Source organism: Anthonomus grandis, chromosome 14 (assembly GCF_022605725.1).
Source record: "Anthonomus grandis grandis chromosome 14, icAntGran1.3, whole genome shotgun sequence".
Classification (NCBI taxonomy): domain Eukaryota; kingdom Metazoa; phylum Arthropoda; class Insecta; order Coleoptera; family Curculionidae; genus Anthonomus; species Anthonomus grandis.
In genome coordinates, this window is record NC_065559.1 from 3,919,035 (window position 1) to 3,940,209 (window position 21,175).

The 21,175-nt window shown below is 32.9% G+C and overlaps 1 protein-coding gene across 1 annotated transcript in view; it reads right to left on the bottom strand.

Annotated features, from left to right (window-relative positions):
- LOC126744752 (sortilin-related receptor-like) overlaps positions 1 to 16,846 on the bottom strand; it is a 75,793-nt gene extending 58,947 nt beyond the window's left edge. Inside the window, exons 1-4 of the mRNA XM_050452305.1 lie at positions 16,515 to 16,846; positions 7,363 to 7,614; positions 4,195 to 4,356; positions 1,607 to 1,852 (exon numbers count right to left, since the gene is read on the bottom strand). Of these exons, the coding sequence (XP_050308262.1) occupies positions 1,607 to 1,852; positions 4,195 to 4,356; positions 7,363 to 7,614; positions 16,515 to 16,727 (873 nt within the window). The 5' untranslated portion in view covers positions 16,728 to 16,846. The remainder of the gene's footprint in view (positions 1 to 1,606; positions 1,853 to 4,194; positions 4,357 to 7,362; positions 7,615 to 16,514) is intronic.
- Positions 16,847 to 21,175: the final 4,329 nt, after the last annotated feature.

Below are 21,175 nucleotides of genomic sequence, written 5' to 3' on the forward strand. Positions count from 1 at the left end.
ACCAATATACCAGGGTATACAAGTAATTTGCAGATTGAGAATGTCCAGGTATTTGAAATATATTTAGGACTTTCTGGAGTTTGTTGCCATTTCTAATTAAATTCAATTTTGATATCATTTTCATTTCATAGAGCTTCATTTTATTCCAGGCATTTGAGGTCATTTTTAATTTTTTTCCAGGCATTTAGGCATCATTTTTGATCTCTTTGTTCAGGAATTTAAAGGGTTTTTTCATGTTTTCTTTCTATATAAAAAAATTTATTCGTATTCCAGGATTTTGCAGACATTTTTTGTTTTATTCCTGGGTCATTTCTAGAAACTTTAAATAAATTCCAGGTATTTGAAATAATATTTTAGGACTACCAGACAAACGTTTCTTTCAATTTCTAATTTTATTTCAGGCATGTTGAGAGCATTTCGCTTCCAGACTTTTGCAACTTCTTTGTATATTTTTCAGACAAACTATTTACTTATTGCCAAATGGGTACAGGTCTACAATTAGATCCGGTTTTCAACTTTTCTCAGGCTTTCGATAGAGGCAGATCAAGCTAGAAGTAGCAACCTGTTGAAATTGGAAAAAGCCTCTTTAGTTACTTGGAAAAATAGAGCCCAGAAAATCAAACTTGGTGCAGCTGGTAGGGAGTTATTTTTGACCGTATCCTGGCCTTTTTCCAGAATATTGCTTCAAGAGATGGGAGATATTCCTGAGTGAACAATTATAACCCTATTAGCATAATTAATGGAACTGATTTACTGGCCTTTAACGTTGAAAGACTCACTGTAGAGGGTACTTTTAACCACGTAAACCATATTATTGTACCATATAAGCTCAAGGCAATGACCTCTCTTTAGTTGGCTAAGAACATCTTGATAGTTGTTTAAGGCCCTTTCTGTTTAAGCTATTTATCAATGACACCTGCTCCTGTTTTCAACAAAGTTCGTTTCTTTAACTTTTTACTCTGAGTAGTGCAGGTGAAATGGTAAGGCCATAAATTCATCCATACATGAGAATCACTACTCTTGATCTACTTTGGTAAATCAAGATAAACAACACAACAGAGCTGGGAATTCATTTTGACTCCAAACTTTTGTTTCACTCATATATTATATCACAGCTCTTGGACAAGTGGATTTGTATGCACCTCTATGCAAAACTCGTCTTAATCAGTAATTGGCCCTTCACACAGATCCAGGATAGTGAAAAATTGAGTGCACTGGAGAGTGTGATCGTGGCATTGCTAGAATCTTTAAGGCTAAAGTCAAAAACTGAGTCATAAGACAATTCCACAGCTGTTGCTGGTTTCAAACATTTGGACGAAGGCGGACTACATGGTTCACAAAATCTCACGAATTTACTGCAGAGACAAATTTGCTTACGGACCACTCGAAATGAAACAAACACCTGATAAACTTAAAATTCACCAACGTGTGCAAAAAATCATATATATGGGTATTTTCTATATTGGAAACCTGTATTTTGACATCTACTGTATCACCAACTAGTCTATTATCCATGAACCTTGGAATAACAACAACAACAACAACTTAAAATTAAACTATAGTAAGTAGACTGAATTGAAAAAAATTTAGACCGTTTAATGCTTACCCTAGTGTTATTTCTGGTGGTAAACAAATAATCCCCTCTCAAAAAGAAATCCTTGATATTGGTGGCGTACACGTGGCTCACTCGGTTCCTCAACAGGTCGTGGGAATAGATAACGCTTCCTAACCCGCTGGGTTCGTATCTCTGGACCACAAGGTGATGGTAATCGCCGTCGCTCACCCAGAAGAACGCCTTGACGAACTCGTGGGCTTCCCGGAAACTGTCCCCGAAGTCTTCCGTTATCCATAACTAGAAAGTTTAGGTTTAGTTTTATATTTACAGTTTTTTAGCAGTACTCTGAGATGACTTCGTTATTTGAAATGAATTCAAAGTCGGCGCAGTTAATTATTCATTGTCACAGTTAATGTCGATTATTCCTCCAAAGGTATCTTCACTCAACACCAAAAAAGAACTTGAATAGCAAATATTAGCCTTGCCAAAGAAATCTTACTTTTTTTTTACTAATACATACATCCTATTCAAAAAAAATGACTGACTTTCTTAATTTTTTTGTTGGATGTAGGTCAGAAACAAACTGTTTCAGACGATCGATTTATGTATTTTGGTCGACGTTTAGGGCTCTATTTACAATTTATACAATTTTGAGTTTATTGTACAAAGATTTATAGTATGTATTTATGAGTACATATTTATATTGTATGTTTTCTGGATTGTAATCTTTTGTATGTTTTTTATTTTTTAGAATTTTTTGACAATAAAGCAGATTAATATTATTCTATCTGTGAGAGACTATCCTCAGGACTCTTAAATTTTCACACACAGTAAAAGTAATAATTAAGGCTCAATTAAAAGTAAGTTTTCTTTAGTCTAATTTAAGTATTTGCATCAAATTAATTCTCTTGAAGAATTGATTATTAAGGTGTAATTCACATTTAAAATTTAAAACAACTAGCACAATTTAATATGAGACAATATGAGAAACATTCTATAAAAATTAAAAGACTGCCTCTACACTTACATATATCATAGATCATCTTGGTTAATAATAATAATAATTGAAAAAACCATAATAAGTGCAAGGATTTATAGGAATTTATTCGTGGTCAAGTTTTTAAATTTTTTTTAACCATCTATCTTGGGATTTATAGACCGACAGAAAAAATAAAGTAAGACACTTTAAGTCAACTTCCTGGGAGAATATCTTTATTTTTTCCAGGCAGTTAAGTGCACTCAATCGTTGGACAGATATGAAAATGCATTTGCTTACCTAATAGAGAGAGAAAGAGACTCTAAATCAAATGTTTGGAAGACAAGTTGTAGTTCTTCCAGGCAATTGAGTGCGCTCAATCGTTAGACAAAGATGAAAATGCATTTAATTACCTAACAGAGAGAGAAAGAGACTCTAAATCAACTGCTTGGAAGACAAATTGTATTTCTTCCAGGCAATTAAATGCATTCAATCAATGGACAGAGAGAGAAAATAGAGTAAGTCACCTAAAATCAACTGCCTAGAAGAATATCTTCATTTTTTCCAGGGAGTTAAGTGCACTCAATCGTTGGACAGAGATGAAAATGCATTTGCTTACCTAATAGAGAGAGAGAAAGAGACTCTAAATCAACTGCTTGGAAGACAAATTATATTTCTTCCAGGCAGTTAAATGCATTCAATCAATGGACAGAGAGAGAGAAAATAGAGTAAGAAACTATGAATCAACTGCCTGGGAGAATATATTTATTTCTTCCAGGCAGTTGAATGTATTCAATCAATGGACAATAGCTGTAAGACAATCGTCTTTCATATCAATTTTTTATAGAGGAAAAAAACAAACATTGTTAAAGGCTGTATGTTGTTAGAAATTAAAAAGATAAACATATCTAGGGACAGACTCACATACTGTAGGATTTTATACTATGTATAAGGTGTTCAAGTGTACAAGGGTTTTGTAGCTAATTAAGTTGAAATAAGCATTGAACAGTTGACTTAATTATTTCTTTATATTTTTGCAACTGATTCCTAATCAAATGGATGTTAAAACTTTTAAAAGTGCTCAGCAATTAAAACCTCAATAATCAGTTCTTCCAAAGAACAAATTTTATGCAAAATACTTAAATTAGATCAAAGAAAACTTATTTTTATTGGAGCATTAATTATTACCTTTACTGTGTGCAAAAATTTAGCCTTTGTAACTTTGCCGGAATGTTGATTGATGATTTTATTTGTATTTTTATCTTTTAGAGTCCTAACGATGATCTCATAGAAATCGAAACGTCAACCAAAATATAAAAATCGATCGTCTCAAGTCGTTTTTTTTTACCTATATTCAACAAAAAAAAAATTAAGCAAGCTTACAAACTAAGGTCACAAGAAATAATTCACATCTGAAATGACTGACTTTTAAATGACCTTGAGAATTAACACCCTCATCCTTAGGCTCAAATTCAAGTCACCTTTTTTTAAATCAGTCATTTTTTTTTAATTGCTCGTTTATATTTGTGGCATTAATCAACAATTTCAAATGGCTCCCAACGAAATAAAACTATGGGCTTTAAATCAGGTGAACTCGCTGGTAAAAGCTTCGAGAATGTTAAAAAGGACCAGCATAATAGAATGACTAATTTTCAGTACTTACTCTATTTTTAGTATCGTTTTTATCCAACACAACAAAAACCTCGGAGGTTACCTCAAGGAAGGACAGTTCGCTGGGTGTGAATTTTAGCTCGACCCTCTTAAAGTCCTTCCCGTGGTTGGTGGTTACGTATAACAGATTGTGCTTGACGTCAGTGAAGACAAACTAAAGGAAAAAATTGTTAAACTTTATTATTGTTGTTTATATCAAACAAAGGTCAATCTCTTCAGAATGTTAACTCTTGGGCAGATTATTATAGTGTGCACATTGAGAAAATTTAATGAAATAAATTTCACCTTTTATTGGCATTTTATATAGGATTGCATATCTGATAAACCTGAATTTAGGAAAACAACTATATTTTTCTCATATGTATAGTCATTTACATTATCTTATCGTCTGTGTGGGGTACAGCTGCAGGAGTGTTTATAAATCCAGTCAAAATGATCAAATGATGTATCATATCATACTTAGCAGCACTTCAGTACATGTATGGGACTTAAATCAATTTATCACAGAGGAATTCAATTATACAATGCCTTACTATTTTCAATAAAGAAATAAAACACACTAATAAGTTTAAAAGAAGTTATTTTAAGAACCTAAGATATTACTGGATTTTATTACTATTATATAATTTTTTCTTTTTCCAGTGCTGAATGTACCAATCTTAATGTTTCTATAAATGGGAAAATATTTGTGTTATTTCCTATATGTAATTCAAATTTCATAGATTTGTAATAAGGGGCAACTCTAATTCTGTTAACTTAACCATTTGTAATAGTAATATATGTATTTCTATCTATAAATGTGTAAGTTTAAAAAAATGCATTTTTAAGTCACAGTTATTACCCTAAGACATATTTAAATTGAATAATGACTTTTTTACTTGCATATAGGCATGATTAATAGTATAAGTTTTTTTCAGATATTCTTCTTGCGGACTTTCTCACAGTGTGGTTACAATTAACTTACAAAGTAACGACCCCAACTTAACCCTGGAATAACTTAGATCCATACTGTTAGGTTGTAACAGAGGAGCAATAATATCACTCACTAGAAAACAATATAGCACCAATAAACTCCTTGAGGTGCTAACCAAACACCGACATATCTGCAGAGTGCAATCAATGGAAGAACAGACTTAAAAGAAGTAACATACATCAAGAAATGGAGTACACAAGGAAGAAAAAAATAGCAATGAAGAATATAACAGTAGCAAGACACAAAAGTACCAATGAATTAAGTGAGATGCATCAAGTAAAAGCTACCGAAGCTATCAAGGGGTAATAGAGACCGTGAAAGAAATGGCATATGAGAAAAGTTCCTTTTGTGAAGCCAAAGTTAGGAACATGCGTTGAAACATGACATTGTGGAAATGAGGTAAGTGGTTGAGGGAGACCTCGAACTAATAAATAAGGACAAAGAACTATTAGACGGCAACATGGATTACTGCCTAAACCAATTAATTCGAAGAATATGAACTAGGATTCAGTTAAAGAGGAAGTAGAAGAAGGAAAAAGAGAGAAGATCCAATTCAACTACCCAGAAAAGTATTTGTATTTATTCCAGGCAGTTAAGTGAATATACCTGCCTGACAGAGAGAACCCAATTTATCTGAGAGGAAGTTGAATATTTTAATTAAGTCCAGGCACACAACCAAGCACATCAGACCAAGAAAACAACAGACTCCAATTCAACTACCTGGAAGAACAGATTTAGTTCCTTCAGATACTGGAGGACATTTAATCAGCTCAACAGGGACTTCCAATTCAACTGCCTGGAAAAATATTTGTATTTATTCCAGGCAATTGAATGAATATATACATCAGCCCACACAGAGAACCCAGTTTGAATTAAATATTTTTCTTTATTCCAGGCAATTAAGAGCATTTAATTCAACTGCTTGGAGGAATATTTCGTTATTCCAGGTAGAGGTAGGTAAGTGAACTCATCCACACTTGCCTAATCTGCGATTAAAATAATATTATGATTTTTATACAAAGGAGAGTATGTATAGCTGAAGACTTGCAAATAAGCATCAAAAGTCTAAATATTAGGCTAGCAAGGATTTGTAATTTAAACAGAAGTAAGCAATGATTAAGAAGAAATGAGACAAGCATACTTAGATTACAAGCCCTTAAAACAGTGTGATTGATTGATTGAAGTCTAAATGATAAATATCAACCATTAGCATATTTATATGATACATAAATACCAAAAAATTGCTAAAAAAAGTCTGTTACATTAAATACAGTTATAGTAAATTCATAATATACATAAAAAGATAACTCAAAAATTATTCATGAACCAGCAATGTTATGTAAATAGAACAGTTCCAACATTGGGTAGAAATAAAAGTTTCAATGTTACATTAAGTAAAGACGATGAATGATTCATCAAGCATACATATTATGGCCTGATAACAACGTATATAATAACGGTTGTTGGTAAGTGTTTTTAGTTATATTACCCAGTTCGCAATTATACAAACTTATATGCATGAGTTTTTAAACTATTTATGTAGAAATAATTTTTTATCAGGCTTCTCAACCCTGTTTTAGAGCCAATGTCTCTCAATAAGGCATTAACAAACGTTACCACCTGAGTTAATTATTAGTTAAGACCATAATTCATATAAATGAAGTCTCAATTTCGTCTTGTACTCGCCCTGACATTGACCAACTTAAGTAACAACAGACAATTAATATGATCAAGGACAAAACCCTTAATAATTTGTTTTGTTTGCTCTCTAGCTTATTATTGCTCAATTTTACATAAGTTAGGATGCCAGATGTGAACGTTTACTCTCATTAAATGTCATACTACATCATTTACTTACATCTTCTATTTTTGGCACTGCTTAATAAGGAAGATGATTTTTAAGTTCTTAGCAAATGACAAACGATATGACAAACAAAAAAATGATAAACTGCAATTCAACTGCCTGGAAGAATGATTTCCTTTATTCCAGGTAGTTAAGCGAATTTAACCACATATTGCTATTTGTAATTATTAGTATACATTAAATATCCACATAAAATTCTTACACGTCGGGACTATGGCTCTCAGATCAAACGAGATTGAAAGTCCATCAAAGGATCATAATTAAGCCCCTTGATAGGCCTCAAAGTTGATATCCAACCTGAATGGGCTATATACATGACTTACGTGTGTATTGTATCTCGGATGGTTATAAAACTTCTCCAACACCGAATAGCTTCCATTTTTCAAACGAAATTGGTCGGTTTTGTTCTGGTAGGTGTCGCCGTCGTCGTAAGAGATGTAAACGGCCGAAGGGTTTGCCAGTTCGGAATCGAATAGTCCGTAAGAGGGATCCCTGGCCAGGCATATCACCACTTTGCTGTTTTCTCCCACCCAGTGTACCATTAACTGCTTGTGGGTATCGTTCAGATGGTTTATCTGGAAATAAAACTGGTTTTTAAAAGGATATATTGAATAGAATATATACAGTTATATATTAAATATGTGTATGATTATGTACAAGTTGTTCAATTTATAGATGAGGTATGCATCTGTACTAAGGATAAATTGGTTTGCATTATCTTTGCCCACAAAAAAATTAGTTTTTTACCAAAGTTTGAATACTCCCATTGTTGACAAGAACCAAAAAATGGCTTTAATTGTCTAGAAGCTTCAATTGCCTGGAAGAAGCAAAAAAAATGCTTTCCTGAAAAAAACACAAAATCGCTTCAATATCCAAGAAGTAAAAGAGAATGTCTATAACGCCTTACAGTACTACAAACGAATTCATAGAAGCAGCAACAGAAAGACTTTTGACCCAATTTTCCATAATACGTCCCATTGCCTGCAAAAAGCAAAAAACATCTTTGTCTCAATGGAAGAAACAAAAAAATGGCTTTGATGAGCTAAAATAAGCAAAAAATGGTTTCATTTCTCTAGAACCTTCAATTGCCTGGGAGTAGTAAAAAAATTACTCCCTAGAAGAAACAAGCAATGGCTTGAAACCCCTGGAAGTAGCAAACAATGAATTCCTTGCTCTGAAAGTCAGAAGTTTGTTCAGCCGGTTGCCTACCATGCATTCAGTAATTTATAAGCAACCAGCTTGACAACAAATTGCATAACTTAGTCATGTAAGTCTTAGGCCGTCGTCCCACCAAAGATACACGACAGCGACGCCACATCTCCGCGATGTCGCCAGCGTGTATCTTTCGTGTCGAACCCATGTTTTAAAATCATTTTGTCCCCACCAACGCTGCGCCGAAGACACATCCAAAAGCGTGTCGCCTTCGTGTTGCCGGTAGACTGGACGTGTCAGTTGCGAAGCAACATTCAGGCTGTGTGTTGACGTTTTTTTTTCATTTATCGAAGGTTTTTTTTTTGTTTATTATGGCACAACGAAATGCTGAACTGGATTTTAATGCAGGTCTGTGCAGCTTCTTAGCAGCAACAAACATTTTTTTTTTTAAATTTTTCTCAATAAAAGTATGCACCCACTATTTTCTTTTTTTTGCTTTTTTATTTTTTTTTCTATTCCACAAATACCAATACATTGCAACCACATCCTCGTCTTCACTCGATGACATTTTGAACTAAACTGAACAACTAAACGTAGGAAACACGAAACGCGTATCTTTGGTGGAGAAACTGCATGTCATCTGAATGTGTCCAGGCGAAATCGTATCGCCTTCGCGTCGCCGTCGCGTATCTTTGGTGGGACGACGGCCTTAGAGACCATTATTATGGCATCCAAGTTGACTGTGGAAATCTGAAAATCTGGTACTGGTTGGAATACTGACTCTGCATTGGCCAAGGAATTATAACCAATCAGACAACAGTATTTTGACTAACAAGATAAACATATATTGTATAATAATATAAAATGTTAATTGAATAAGGAAATATGGAGAAAAATATACCGGGAAGCACTGAAGGTAACGTGTTACCTTCATAAGAACCGTTAATTGTTGTGCAAACAATGAATCTTAATAGTATTCATCTATTAGTCGTGGTTTTTTTCACCCAATTTATTAAAGAATTACAATTATGAGAAGCTGACAGACATATTCTTTTATTCAGGTGTAACATTAATCCCTAGCACCAATTATGGGGAACCTACACAACAAATTAAGCAAAATGTCAAATATAATTGGGAGGGAGGTACCCCAAATGGGAATAGGTGTTTATGTAGGATTTATCCATGTAGGTCCATTAAGATTAACAAATTTAATTTGCCTTAGCTTCCCAAACGTCTATGTTGTCAAACTCCCAAAATTTTCCTAGTCATACCATCATTAATTCCTCAGGATGCTATAATTGAGATTTAACCTAGATATATTAAAAAAAATAGGTTAATTATCATGTAGCATATTTCTATATAAGCAATTATTATTATTTATTCATTAATAATAAATACCTGGTAGCTTAAACAATGAATGAAAACAATTAAAATACATGAATGTCCAGAATTGTTAAACGTAAATATTTTTATGCAATCCATTAAATTGCTTTTGTTTGAATTTATTTGCACCTTAAATTAAATATATACCGCTAATCTGAAACTTTCTTATAGGTTTGGTAATCGACTTTATTACTACACTTTCGGTATATATAATCGACAAGGAAAGGAAGCCCATTACATTTACAGGATGATTTTGAATAAATTTTTTATGGGATTAAGATCTGGCAACTATGAAGGACAATCCAATAAAGAAATTACTGTTCATTTGACTAGTTTTGAATAAGTTGGGGTTTTTGATGAAGTTGAACTTCCCAAGTAATATCTGTAGAAGTATTTGTCAATGATCAAATCATTTCGTCTTTAATTTTTTGCTTACACTTCTGACCTAAGTCAACTATTTTATCTGTTAAATCACCAACTTTAAGATTATTATTAAATTTTCCTACCATTTACATGTTGGAGACCACTGTGCATGGTTATAAAAATATTAGATACCTGATGTAATAATTTTTATATTGCAAAGATGGAAAGGAAAACCAGATAATTATTTTCTTGGAAATATATTTGTTAGTGCATTCAGCAAACTGAATGAATCATTTTTTGTGTTGTAAACAATATTTATCAGTTAACCTTTAGGGGCATATACAAGCTAAACCATTACTTAAATAGCAATACTGAGAAATTTTGGGAGGCCTGTAAAAACCGATTGGGTTATTCATACCCTAACTGCTATCTGAATTATTATACATTTAAAACAAAACAAAGAGTAATTCAAAGAGTTGACTTTACAAAATACCCATGTCTGATCTCAAATTTCATCTTTAAGTTCAGTTTTCAGTTGGTAAGCATATCATACAGGTCATATTACATTTCTCACATACATAAGCATTAAGCAAACAAACTGCTATAAAACTGCAAGTCAACAAGAAAAAGGACTAATGCTGCAATTTTATAAAATACAAATAAAACATTTTATATTTATATAAGTAACTAATTAAGGGTCATACCCCTCGGAGGGTATATGCCATCAATTCTGTCTATGTATATGGACATTATAATTGGGGAACCACAAGAATGCTACATAAAGTAATTTAAACTTTATTAGGTTATTGAATAAAGTAATAAGATCAATTGTCTAATTTTTTAAATTCCTTTGTTGACTCAATCATGAAAATTCATAAAATGTGAGTTTATTGTCAATTATGACCCCCAGATCCGTAATAGAGCCCACATGTTCTAGGTGACTATTATTACCTAACCTATAATTTTAATTTATTTCATTATGCACTTTTTAATATTCAGTGGTAGTTTATTTATTGTACCCCAGTGTGCTAAAGCATCATGTCCTTCTGCAGTAGAACGCAATTATCATTAGTTTATAATTTGCCAATAAAACACACTCATACATAACAGTACTAGTGATATCATTGACTATGGAAGAGATGAGCTGTTTTAGATAGTATGGAAACAGGTCCTATAATCTGCAATATTTTTTGTTGAATTTCTCTCCAAACCTCTGATTTAATAAATATGAAGGAGGGGAGTAAAAAGGAGTGTAAAGCATTGTGAAGTCTTGAAGAATAAAGGAAGGAATGACATTATGTCCAGCCTATGTCCAGCTAAAGGATTTATTAGTATGTACCTGAACTCCATGTGTAGAAATTAAATGTGGGGAGTTTATATAAACCATTGATAATGCATCAAGGTGTTCTGAATGTGGATCAACCTAAATAATGTTAATTCTAAGTTAAAATTGGCTACACGATATTCCTATTGCTTTGTACTAGGTGAAATTTCAAACTAGAGATATTTAGAATTGGGTTTCTTCTGCTGCTACTAGATAGTATTTACTAAATGTTTCTTAAAAACTTAGTTCCTATTTTTGAAACCCTCTATTTAAAATATTCCAATTACACTTGAAACTTGTTGTATTTTCTGCTTGCTGGAAATCTAATAATTTTTATTTTGTGATATGGCAAAACTTATTCCTTTAATAAAAAGTAACTATAATCCAAATAAATTTACATTTACCCCCTATGCACAGTTATTATTGTAATGAGTATAAAACCATCAGTCAACAAAGAGATAACGTTAAAATAAACGACCAGATGACTAAGTAAGGAGATAACATTACTGCTACAATAGATCTCAACAAAGGAAGTGATTTTTATTAAATCAAAAAAGGGTCCTGTATGAGGTCAGAGTGAAAGCCGCCACTAATGCAATTACTTGCAGCGTTATCATATTTAATCTGCTTCACTTGTATCCATTTAATATTTTATGACTGATTATTTTACGTACGGGATGTTTCACGTTTCAACCGCAAAATGATAGGTATAGATGAGACTGAGCCCCTTTATCATGTATTTATTATTCATGAATGTGGTTGTTTGCTCTAAAAAGTGATGTATGAATTAAATTAAAGATAGTTTATCTTGTTTGTGCACCACTTGATTGTAAGTGGTTTTAAATTAGGAAAACACATACGTACATACGTTTTTATTTTAATTATAATCATGGGTTCTCTGCCTCATTTCTATGACACATAAAAATAGTAATTAATCAAATATGGACATTTGTGAGTAGTATTCATTAGAATATTCTCTTATGATTGAATAAAATGAAGCATTTTACAGTTTCATAATAATAATAAAACATGTACCACCAGTATGCTTATTAAATTATGTTTAACAGAAAAGTCACATTCTGATTAATGTTTTTTAAGGCTTTGGCATTCTTCTAAATGAAAAATTACTTTTTCTTTAATAGTTAAATATTGAGTTTAATAACTAAATTATGAACTTGATTTAAGGAAATTTATATTCCATTGTGCTGCAAATAAAATATATGTTGAATAAAGATACTGGTATATGGTGGCACATGCAAGGGTACAAAGTTCACATCTTAAGCAGATAATAAAACATTTGTATGTTTTTTAAATATTCAGTGTCAGTGTAAACTTGACTCACAATGATGTTGTGTCTAGACAAATTTAAAATCTTCTTTTAAAAGCACTTTTTTGAATCCAAATCATATGACATTCATATTAGTCATAGCTGATAAAACATATTTGCCATTAACTGTTGATAATTCAAAATATATTTACTTTTGAAACAGTGGAACATATAGATTATAATATACCCAAACATGCTTATGATAATATTTACTGAAAGGATACTTTATCTATGATGATACACTGTTTAAACTTACATAACTAAAGTAAATACATATAAGTTTAATTAAACATGTTATAATGTATTGTTTTATAACAATACATCATAGACTGGTAGAAAAAGAAAACTTTTTTGTGTTACTATTTTAAATAAATGAATACACTTCATAAATGAATATAAGTAACTCGATATTTTAAAAATATCTAGATTGGTACCTCAAATATCATTTTATTGTTTTTTTTTTTAAATTATTAATTGACTGATAATAAAAATTGTAGACCGTTAATGAATGTATCTTATCAGTGATAAACTCAGAGCTTTCTGACCTGAATAAACATTTTTTCCTGCTAATATTATCAACAAATATTCCACTAATCAAAATATGAGAAACTTGTATTTTTTTTTTGTATAACATGAAATTTAGTTCTGAATTCTAAACAAGAAGGAATTTCACTGAAGAAGGTATTTAGTCCTGCAATACTAGAGACTTTAGGAAAACCAATTTATTAATCAGAGAACCACTGACCTTATAATTAAAATAATCTTTAATAAATTTAATATGAGGGATGTTAATCTTCAATTGAAAAGCTGCTATTGTATATTCATTCAAGTATTATAAAAATATTGAATTATGAACATGACCAAGCATATTAAGAAGTTTTTTTAGATATGTTTTTTTTTTATATATACAGGGATTCATGCCCATCCCTTTTTGTCAAGATTTTACCTTTCCATGCTTATGTACACTTGACACTGCTTCCATGATGTATAATAGGTACAGAGCATGGTCATGGATAGGAGTACTCACTATCCATGCTGTTAGATACATCTACACCTTCACCAATATCCAATCACCTTTCTTAATAGGATCACAACAATCATTAGTATAATCTTGTTATAGATATGATTTATGTGCTCTCAATTTGAATTTGCAACAATGTATAATCCTAGATATTTTATTACAGGCATCCTACCCAACATGAGATAATTATTTTATACACATTTGAAAATGCCAAGCTTGAATGTGCAAATTGAATATTTTTTCCCATACAATCAATTACCAGAAGGAATATGAGCTGTCCTAAATTTGAACCCTGTGGATGTAACAATTGGATGAGAAACGTTGAAGCTAAACAATGCAAGTTCTATTATATAAATTTAAATAACAAAATCAGTTTTTGGTGTGTTAAAAAAAATTCCAGGGCTTTAACAATTTCTGTAAATACAACCCTATAAAAGCTCTTTCGATATCAGTAATTTTAACTTTAGGGTTCATAAGATCAGTCTAAGGGTTAGTTCTATGTGATCCCTTCTGCATTAATAATAAACGTCCATTGCCTTTTATGAACATATTGTTAGAATATGTAACAATATAATGTCAAAAAACATAATTTCTGATTTATTTAGTATAAAGTTTTCTAAGCTTAAATGCAAGCACAGGTTGCAGTTTCCTATTTAGATTTTCCCCTATTCACAATTTTTTTGTCATTTGTCTTTCTTGCTGTCTTTTAATGATAAATATAAGGTTGGTACTTTGCATGTAATTAACCGCTAAGGTGTTTGTGAGGAACCAATAAATTAAATTTGTCAATTAGCAACTACTATAGATAATGAATATTGTAAACTATTAATGGTTTTTTTCTGATCACTGATAACCTATTTAATTAATTTGGATTTTAAAATAACATTAATAAACATATATAAACTAATACATACTTCATTTGATATTGTTATTCATTAAAAAAAGTTAGTATATCCAAATATCAACACCAACTTAATAACTTTTTGCCAATATGTACACAATGCTTTTAATAAAAGGAGACAGGTTGATGTAGTTTATACTGATATGGAGAAGGCTTCTGATAAAGTAAGGCTTAGTCAGATAGTAAATTCTCACAAATATTTTAATTAATGGAGTTATCTCCTATTTAAAAGACAGGCAGCAATATGTTAAAGGCAAAGGTGCAAAAGTCTAAAACTAATGGTAATTCAAAGGCCTTATCTTTTGCTGATGATTTTAAAATCTAAGTAGAAATAAGTTCAATGAAAGATTGAAAATTACATGGTCTCTACAATATGGGCTATGGACTAAAACTGTAGAACATGCAAGTACAATGTAAATTTAAAATATATATTTTTTAAAAAGCATGGTTATTGTTTGATTTGGATCAAGGATATAACCACTTATTATTATTATCATTACAGGAATTTAATAAGTTTTCTTTCAAGAACATTTTTTGTTCCTTGCCGTTGTTTAATGACAACTATATTCTAGTCATAAAGATCAGGAGTCATTAATAAAAATTGTAGCAAGGGATTCAAGTAGGGTTAAGCGATAGTGTGATTCTAATCTCCTGTTTCTAAACATGAATCAAAATAAATTATTGGCCTTTAGGTTTGTTTGCACTGATCAGATAACTATACAGGATAAGGAATTAGAAATAAACAACTGTAATAAATTCCTTGACATTTTTTATGGATGATAAGACTGAAATTGCATTACCATATTTTAGCCTTGAGACAGAAACTGGCTAGTGGGTGTTATGCTGTTAGGATTGTCTCAGATAAACTTGGATCCATTGCTGATAAATCAGTGAATCATCCTGTTATTGAAATCCACCTATGCTATGGCATTACTGCAGACAATCTCTTTTTAATTCTGTTTTTGTTTTAAAGAAAAGAACAATTAGGTTAGAGAGACCTGTAGGCTTTTATTTAGGGATTTAAAGGTACTAATATTGTGCTGTACTTATAAAAAATACAAATTGTATCTTATGAGTGAAAGCCCTATAATACCAGATGAAATTCCAATGCCCATTCCAAAGAGTGAATTGATTAGAAACTCTATAATTTATTTAAGTATTAAGATTAATTTTGTTTTTGGTGATAATTGTAATTACTGTGATAATTTTGTTAAATATTTTTGATGCTTCCCTTTTTTATTAAAAAGATTGCATTCTGCAAGCTTTAGTACCTTCTCCTTTTTGTATTCTATCCCTGTGCTACTTATGATTACTTTTTAGATTTAGGTAGGTACTTTTAAATCAGTGTTTAGTTATTCTTTAAGTGCTGAATGTTTTATCTAGTAGAAAGCCTTAGGATCTTATTTTATATTAATAAAGCATGTTTTGATTTGATTTACCGGAGATATGTGCAAGGAACCAATAAATAAAATGTTTTCAGTAATTAACAAAGATAGATAATGAATATTGTAGACCATTAATGGATTTTTTCCTATCACTGATAAACTTGGGATTTTAATATGACTTTATTACCTAAATGTTTTATGTGTTAATACTAAAACAGACTTGATTTGATATTTTGATACATCAAAAAAATGGTAAAGCTGTAAATCCTGATAAATAATTTGAAATTTAGTTAATTTAGGGACTTCATTAAAGAAACATTTTCTGCAACATTCTATAGGGACAAAAAAAGGAAAATAAACAATTTGTTACAGTTAAATTTAAAAACCAATTGTAGCCAAGCACTTTTGCATAGAAAAGACTCAGATACCTACATGTGGTAGGTGATTTTTGTATTCCAAATATTCATTTTATTATTAGTTGTATGAATATGTGCAAAAGTGCTTTAAAAGAAACTATAGGCCTCTATCTATTAAAAAAATCAGTAGGTACTATAATATATAGGCGGATATTTATATAGGCAGATTCTTAGGGTAGTTTTATACAAAAAATACTGCTTACCTTGGTCCCTACCACATCTGCCATGGGGTTAGGTACATCAGCATTGGTATCTCTTCTAGCTCGATGACTAGCGTCGTCGTGAACATCATCACGATAAAATGTATAAATATTGCTAGGTAGGGGATCCCTTTTACCATATAAAGTTTTTGCAAAACTACCCCCTGTTATGAAAATAAAAGGGGCGAAAACTGACAACACGAATATTAAACGCATGTCGGGCGTCAGATTCCCAAGCTGCACACGAAACTAAATACTAAATAGTTTATATCCGGTAATTCACAGGCACATACCAAGTACAAAGACGACACAACTACGAATAACAAAATAATATTATCAGGATTGATTTTGTTGTTTTGACGTTTTGATGAGTTGACAAAACTCGGGACGTGAAGTGAGATGGACAATGGGCGACAGGTAATAGAAAGGGATCGCGATAGAGAGTAGCGGATGCTGTAAAGTATTTTCTATTGTCTTTGGAGAAAACGTAATATACGCAACGGAATAAATTAAATACGAAGGCGAAAGACGGTCATTTCTTACGAGTTATTTATTTAAGCTACTAACTGATTTCTATGTAACTGAGTAACTGGAAGAGATTATTGGCTAAAATATATATTTTGTTTGATTTACTTTCTTTCTTTTTGTCCCAATGATTTCATATAATAGCGTTTCTTGTAAAAGTACTCAGTAAGGATAGGGAAGCTAGAGCTCGGCAAGTAGTCCTAAAAGTTCCTTTTCGGACCTCAGAATTACCCACCCTTTACGCCTCCACTTCCAATGTACAGTCTTTACTGAGTTAGCCCGCCCTCTTCATAAAGACTTGCACGTTCTCCCACTTTAGATCTATAAGATCTTCCCGTTGGAGTGTCAATGCCCCAAAAATTGTCTACTCCACCTCTCAAATTCCTAATATGTGGAATAAAGTTTCCTTTCCTGTACCGCAATTCGGACAGAGCGGACTTTCTCTTATACCAAAAAGGTGTAGACGCTTGTTTAGGCAGTTATGCTTAGAATTTCTAGTTAGGATTCCCATCAAGTCTGTTAGTTAGACCCCCAGTCTGCTTTGTTAGTAGTCGCCTTTACGCCGTACTTTAATGCCATCATGATCTAGTATCATCTCCTTGGCCTGTCTACATCCTTCTTTGTTTTCTCAAGCCCAATTATTAAGTTACTGGGAAATTTGTTTTTTTCTGTAGTCGAGACGTGAGTTATGTGATGCAACTAGGCGAAGAACCTCAGTTGATCCCATACATAATTATTATTATTATAATATTTCTGAATTAACAAAATAAGCATTTTAATATTATTAGGCTCCATAAATTGCATTATATAAAATCACTTATCTATTAATTTTCGACGAATAAAGTTGTAGTTAATTGATGGTCAAATTTGTGTAGAATTTATTTTGAATTAAATTTATTCCTTTTTAAAAAGTAGATGTTCAATAATAATTCCATCACTGGCGCGGTCGTTCATGTAGGTGTCTCAAAGATTCCTGGTTGTGCAAGCAGTCCAAGAAACGTTGCTGAAGCCAAGAAATCGTCAGTTTTAACTGTTTTTTGAGGCATTGAAACCAACCCAAGGCAAGAAGACCACAGTTGCGAGAAGTAAAATCACAGCGCAGAAAATATTGTCGACAATCCAGTTACACCCTCTAGAGGCGCCCGAAAATTCCACGTACCCGTGGATCGCTCCAATCTCATCCATTGCCGCCCTTATATACGGAATCCTGCTGTATATTGGATGGAAGAAATGGAAAAAGCCTGTTTCATCCCATAGAAGCCACCACTACGAGAACGACCCCTTCGACGGCCCTTCACAAGAGAGTCGAAAAAACGAGCAGCCATTGCAGCCCTTATTTTCCGAACTTAAGAAGGGAGGAGTTATGTGATGCAACCAGGCCAAGAACCTCAGTTGATTCCATACATAATTATTATTATTATAAATATTTCTGAATTAACAAAATAAGCATTTTAATATTATTAGGCTCCATAAATTGCATTATATAAAATCACTTATCTATTAATTTTCGACGAATAAAGTTGTAGTTAATTGATGGTCAAATTTGTGTAGAATTTATTTTGAATTAAATTTATTCCTTTTTAAAAAGTAGATGTTCAATAATAATTCCATCACTGGCGCGGTCGTTCATGTAGGTGTCTCAAAGATTCCTGGTTGTGCAAGCAGTCCAAGAAACGTTGCTGAAGCCAAGAAATCGTCAGTTTTAACTGTTTTTTGAGGCATTGAAACCAACCCAAGGCAAGAAGACCACAGTTGCGAGAAGTAAAATCACAGCGCAGAAAATATTGTCGACAATCCAGTTACACCCTCTAGAGGCGCCCGAAAATTCCACGTACCCGTGGATCGCTCCAATCTCATCCATTGCCGCCCTTATATACGGAATCCTGCTGTATATTGGATGGAAGAAATGGAAAAAGCCTGTTTCATCCCATAGAAGCCACCACTACGAGAACGACCCCTTCGACGGCCCTTCACAAGAGAGTCGAAAAAACGAGCAGCCATTGCAGCCCTTATTTTCCGAACTTAAGAAGGGAGGAGTTATGTGATGCAACCAGGCCAAGAACCTCAGTTGATTCCATACATAATTATTATTATTATAAATATTTCTGAATTAACAAAATAAGCATTTTAATATTATTAGGCTCCATAAATTGCATTATATAAAATCACTTATCTATTAATTTTCGACGAATAAAGTTGTAGTTAATTGATGGTCAAATTTGTGTAGAATTTATTTTGAATTAAATTTATTCCTTTTTAAAAAGTAGATGTTCAATAATAATTCCATCACTGGCGCGGTCGTTCATGTAGGTGTCTCAAAGATTCCTGGTTGTGCAAGCAGTCCAAGAAACGTTGCTGAAGCCAAGAAATCGTCAGTTTTAACTGTTTTTTGAGGCATTGAAACCAACCCAAGGCAAGAAGACCACAGTTGCGAGAAGTAAAATCACAGCGCAGAAAATATTGTCGACAATCCAGTTACACCCTCTAGAGGCGCCCGAAAATTCCACGTACCCGTGGATCGCTCCAATCTCATCCATTGCCGCCCTTATATACGGAATCCTGCTGTATATTGGATGGAAGAAATGGAAAAAGCCTGTTTCATCCCATAGAAGCCACCACTACGAGAACGACCCCTTCGACGGCCCTTCACAAGAGAGTCGAAAAAACGAGCAGCCATTGCAGCCCTTATTTTCCGAACTTAAGAAGGGAGGAGTTATGTGATGCAACCAGGCCAAGAACCTCAGTTGATTCCATACATAATTATTATTATTATAAATATTTCTGAATTAACAAAATAAGCATTTTAATATTATTAGGCTCCATAAATTGCATTATATAAAATCACTTATCTATTAATTTTCGACGAATAAAGTTGTAGTTAATTGATGGTCAAATTTGTGTAGAATTTATTTTGAATTAAATTTATTCCTTTTTAAAAAGTAGATGTTCAATAATAATTCCATCACTGGCGCGGTCGTTCATGTAGGTGTCTCAAAGATTCCTGGTTGTGCAAGCAGTCCAAGAAACGTTGCTGAAGCCAAGAAATCGTCAGTTTTAACTGTTTTTTGAGGCATTGAAACCAACCCAAGGCAAGAAGACCACAGTTGCGAGAAGTAAAATCACAGCGCAGAAAATATTGTCGACAATCCAGTTACACCCTCTAGAGGCGCCCGAAAATTCCACGTACCCGTGGATCGCTCCAATCTCATCCATTGCCGCCCTTATATACGGAATCCTGCTGTATATTGGATGGAAGAAATGGAAAAAGCCTGTTTCATCCCATAGAAGCCACCACTACGAGAACGACCCCTTCGACGGCCCTTCACAAGAGAGTCGAAAAAACGAGCAGCCATTGCAGCCCTTATTTTCCGAACTTAAGAAGGGAGGAGTTATGTGATGCAACCAGGCCAAGAACCTCAGTTGATTCCATACATAATTATTATTATTATAAATATTTCTGAATTAACAAAATAAGCATTTTAATATTATTAGGCTCCATAAATTGCATTATATAAAATCACTTATCTATTAATTTTCGACGAATAAAGTTGTAGTTAATTGATGGTCAAATTTGTGTAGAATTTATTTTGAATTAAATTTATTCCTTTTTAAAAAGTAGATGTTCAATAATAATTCCATCACTCGTGCGTACAAAGGGGCTAACGGAACCTTGTTATGCTAATTCGTCAGCACGTTCATTGTCCTCGACACCCTGGCGTCCTGAGACTCACCTTAGTCTCGGTTCCTTGGGTGCTGTCAGTCTTTCCAATGCGCCTCTGATGCACTCCTGGATTAGCGCTGAGCTGACTCTGGCATTTTTGGATCCCCTTGAAGGCAGCTTGACTATCAGAGTAGAAACAAATCCCCTCGTTATCTTCCAATGCTTCTCGTTTGCTACTTCAAGTATATCAATCACCTGCGCTTGGAAAACGGTGGTGTTTCCGTAGCGCAAATGATTCCCCATATGTTCGTTTCCATCCTATACACTCCGGCTCCGGCTGACTCGGTGCTTTCCATCTATGACCCATCTGTGTATCAGATTTGGTTCGTTGACTATTTTTCCCTCCACTTGAAAGCCTTACTTTAACCTTAGTTTACCACTCGCTATAGTACATCTGGATGTGAGATTAGTTAGAGTT